Source organism: Alligator mississippiensis, chromosome 6 (assembly GCF_030867095.1).
Source record: "Alligator mississippiensis isolate rAllMis1 chromosome 6, rAllMis1, whole genome shotgun sequence".
Lineage (NCBI taxonomy): Eukaryota > Metazoa > Chordata > Crocodylia > Alligatoridae > Alligator > Alligator mississippiensis.
This window is the reverse complement of record NC_081829.1, coordinates 89,425,426-89,429,439: the sequence shown is the minus strand read 5'-3', so window position 1 is coordinate 89,429,439 and position 4,014 is coordinate 89,425,426. Positions and strand designations below refer to the sequence as shown.

Here is a 4,014-nt window from a genome sequence, read left to right as displayed (position 1 = left end):
AAAAAAAAAAAGCGGATGGACAGGTTTCTGACTCGGATCTGTATCCAGGGCAAAATAAAACAAACCCTACGCTCCTACTCGGTGAAGGTAGTGCAGTGAGCATGTGTAAATGGGGCCACGAAACCTCGAGCAAATCTGTGCTTGGAGTCACTGGAGAGTTGACAACACGCATCAATCCACGGATGGCTCCGTTTCTAAGTCCGCCGGGAATCGACTTCCCCGTGGGTTTGCACGCGTGCGGCTCAGCCCGCAGCCGAAATGGCCATTATTCAACTGCCTCCCCCCACCCCCCGCCCCTCCATCCCTTTCCTAAATCAAACCGCAGGCCCCGAGGAGGCGGATTCAGGGTGAGGGCAAACGGTGTGGCTGGCGGGTTTGGAAACCAGTCTCTCCCCCGTTTGCCCTCTCCCCCGAGCGGATCTGGGCCCGGGGCCGTTCGGGAGCTAAACTGGGGCGGTTTAGTTTGTTTCGCTTCACTGATCCGACGTGTCCGCTACCGCTTGGGCGTCCTTTCCGGGTCTGGGGATGGGACGGGCTGGGGGTGGGCAAGCGGGGGGAGGCTGGTGAGATGCTAAAACGTGTCGTGATGCCATAAATATCGCCACAAAGAGAGACTATAAATATAAATACATAGAGTTACTTAGAGTCAGTCCAGGGCTTTTTTCTCAGCGCCTTCTTTACTGCTGGTCCGCGAGTAGGGCTCGAAGGCGGAGGAGCTCAGGTACCTGGCGGACAGTTCCTGCAAGTTCCCTGCCAGAGACCCGGCCATTGTCAAGGGATTAGAGGAGAGGCGGCTGGCCACCGAGCCCAGCAGGGTGGGCACGGGCAGGCTGAACAGGTTGTGCCCCGCGGGAGGGGAGGCGTGGAGTCCCGCGGCCGGGGGCGGCCCCGCGGCGCTGCTCACCGCCGGGGGGTGCGGGGAGCCGCCCGCCGGCCCCGAGCCGGAGCTGGTGGTGCCCGTGGTGCCGATGGTGATGCTGGGCGCCCGCAGCGCAGAGCCCAGGGCGCTGGTGGCGCAGGGGGGCAGGAGGCCGGGCAGGCCGGGCGGGGAGAGCAGCCGGCCTTGCTCCAGCAGCCGCAGGACGCTGCAGGTGGCCGCGGTCTCCGACACCACGGACCGCAGCTCCGAGTCCTTGCCCTGGTCCTTCTTCTGCTTGGTGCGTCGGTTCTGGAACCACACCTTGACCTGGGGCCGGGCGAGAGAGGCAGCGGGTCAGCGCGGGGCCGGGGCTGCCGGGACCGAGGGCCTGGACGGCCCGGGGGCGGCCTGGGAGCCCGGCGGGGTCGGGGACACACGTCGCCCAGCCCCTTAAGGAGCAGCAGAGCGGGCACAGCCTCCCCTGCCCGGAGCCCATGCCCATGTCCAGGCGTCGGGCAGCGGCCGCGATCCTGGCGCCTGCGGAGGTTTCTTCTTCGCTGCCCCGGGGTAAAGCTGCTGCCTGCCCCGGGGTACAGCGGAGCCCCGCACTGAATACAAGGCGGTGGGGGTGAGACCCCAGGGAGAGGCACTGCAGGCCCTTGGGAGCCGCAGCAAGTCCGACGGGGCGAGCCTATAGCGGGGACCCTGCGCGGTGGCAGTGAGACCCCCCCCCCCCTAGGCTGAACCCCGGCCTCTCCCTCAGCTCCAGCCCGGGGGCCCCTAAGTGACAGCGAGCGGGGCCCTCCCCGTCTATGGGCTGCAGCCCGGGGTGGTGGGGGGAGGTTCCCCCCTGCCCCGTGGGACGCCGGCCTCATTCCCGGGCGACCCACGGGCCATTTCCGACACTGACCGTCGGGGCAGTGCTGCAGGGGAGGGGGAGGCCGCGGGGCCCGGACGCTGTGGCAGCCCCCTGGGAATCCGCCCGGCTCCTGCCCTGTGCTGACCACAGAGCACAGGGGCCTTGTCGCCCTCCCACCCCGTCATTTCAGCTCTGGCCGGGGACCAGCAAGGCCAGGCGCCGAAAGCAAAGGGGTGGAGGAGAGACGGGGCGGCCCAGGGGAGCGCTGCCCCGCTCCTGCGAGGGTGCAAAGCCCCCCGCGGGCAGGGGGCTCCCAGGAGCCTGCGACGGGGGGGTAGGGACCGTGCCACGAGCCCGGGGGCGATGCGAGATGTGCCCACCTGGCCGTGCCGGGTGCGGGGCAGGCCCGTCGGGGCCGGGCTGGAGGGGAGGGGGGGCGTGTGTGCGGGGCCGTCCCGTCCCGTCGCGGCGGAGCAGCGGCCCGGGGCCCGGTCCTACCTGAGTTTCGGAGAGGTTGAGCTGCCGGGCCAGCTCGGTGCGCTCGCGGCCCACCACGTACTGGCAGCGCTGGAACTCCATCTCCAGGCGGTACAGCTGCTCGGCCGTGAAGGAGGTCCGCGTCCGCTTGGGCCGGTCCAGGTCGAGCCCTTTGGGCAGGATAATCTCCCGGATTGAACCTTTGGCATCTGGCAAAGAAAGGCGCAGTCACGGCCGAGGCAGGCCCCTGGCACCCGGAGGCCCGGCTCTGCGCTGCAAGCTGCACCCAGGCAGCGGGAGCGGAATGCCGGCTGCTGCTCGTGCCGGCTCCCCGCGGGAGTGTGCAACAAGCCTCCCCGGAGCGGGGGCAGCCCCGGGGCAGCAGCGGGCAATGCAAGCAAGGGCTCCGCTGCCCCCGGGGGTGGTGGTGGTGGGGGAGGATTCACGTGCCTCCCGCCCGGGGGGAGCTGCGGGAAGCTCCCCTGTGGGCCCCGCGGAAGCGGAGCGAGCCGCGCGGCTTCAATCCGGCCCGGCTACGCGGTGGTTTCCGAGGCCTGCGGCCCGTCCAGCGCCACCTCCTCCGCTCCGGCTCCGGGGAATGGAAGGAGCCCCCGGGGCTGGCGGGGATGGATGCTCCATTGGCGGGGCACAATCATGCACCCAAGCCGCTGGTCGCTATTGTGTCCGGAGCACCGGGAGCCACCCCCGGCTCCAGCCACCGCATTCCCGTGCCAGGAGCGACCGCAGCCCCGCCAGGAGCCGGCAGCGGAGCCCTGGGCCGTACCTGTGGCCCTGCTCGGGGGCATGTGGACACCTGCCGGGCAGGGCTAGCTGCCCCTGGGGAAGACCCGCGTGAGAGCCGGCAGGTAGTGCCCAGCCAGCCGCTGCTGCCACAAAGAAAAGCTGGGGAACAAACGCGCCGCGGGTCAACTTTTCCCAGGCGCCGCGGAAGTAAAAGCAGAAGAACCGCGGTGCAGGGAAGGGAAACAACACCCAAGGTTTCGGAGCAGCCAGAGGCTTTGAGCATCACATGCCAGGGCAGCCTGCACTGCGATCTCAGGGGGGAAAGGAGGGGACCAAAAAAAAAAAACCACCCCAAAAACCCAGGACTTAAAAAAAAAAAATCTTGAGCCCCCAAGATTAAACAAACAAACAAAAAAAGCCCCTGTCTCTGCCACGGGAACACGGATCACACACACGACCGCCCCAAACTCCTACCTCTAACTAGGATCCTCCTGCAATAGTCCGGATCGGCCGGACTAGATTTACTTTTATTACAATCTTCCGAGGCTGCAGAGGCAGAAAAAGTCCCTTGCTGCTCCTTCAAAAAAGAAGTGGAAATATTTCCTTCAGACCCTTTGCTTTCCTTGCCCTCCTTATGTCCGTTCTTCGAGACCCGGTTCGCTTCAGAGTCTGAACTGCACCTAACGTCCATTTTGTCTTGTTTCCCAAACATGTAGTGCAATCAAAATAATTAATTAAAAAAAAAAAGAAGAAGAAGAAGAAAAGAGAAGAAAACGAAAAAAAGGAGCGTGGTAAAAAGAGAGAAGGAGGCGACGAGGTGCAGGCGGAATATTGCACGGCTCAGGGGCAGATCGCCGGGGAGCTGCAAAGCACCTTTGGGGAGGATGGTCGGGTCGGATCCCAGTGCAAAGGCAGGAGCTTCCTCGATCCCAGCGTCCTGGAGTGACTGTCCAGCGTCCCCGAGCCCCAGTGATCAGGTACTCGCCAGTACAACTCTAAAATGATTTAATGCCTGCCTTATTACCGAGACATGCGGTGGTTAGACACACAGAGGGACGCGCACTCGCTGGTTCCA

At 65.2% G+C, this 4,014-nt stretch overlaps 1 protein-coding gene across 1 annotated transcript; it reads right to left on the bottom strand.

Moving 5' to 3' along the window:
• Positions 1-317: 317 nt before the first annotated feature.
• VAX1 (ventral anterior homeobox 1) lies at positions 318-3,801 on the bottom strand. The gene is made up of 3 exons (XM_006262698.3): positions 3,414-3,801; positions 2,217-2,404; positions 318-1,186 (listed from the first exon to the last, which is right to left on the bottom strand). Exons 1-3 carry the CDS (start codon positions 3,649-3,651, stop codon positions 647-649), a joined length of 966 nt encoding a protein of 321 aa, XP_006262760.2. The 5' UTR covers positions 3,652-3,801; the 3' UTR covers positions 318-646.
• Between the last annotated feature and the right edge of the window lie 213 nt (positions 3,802-4,014).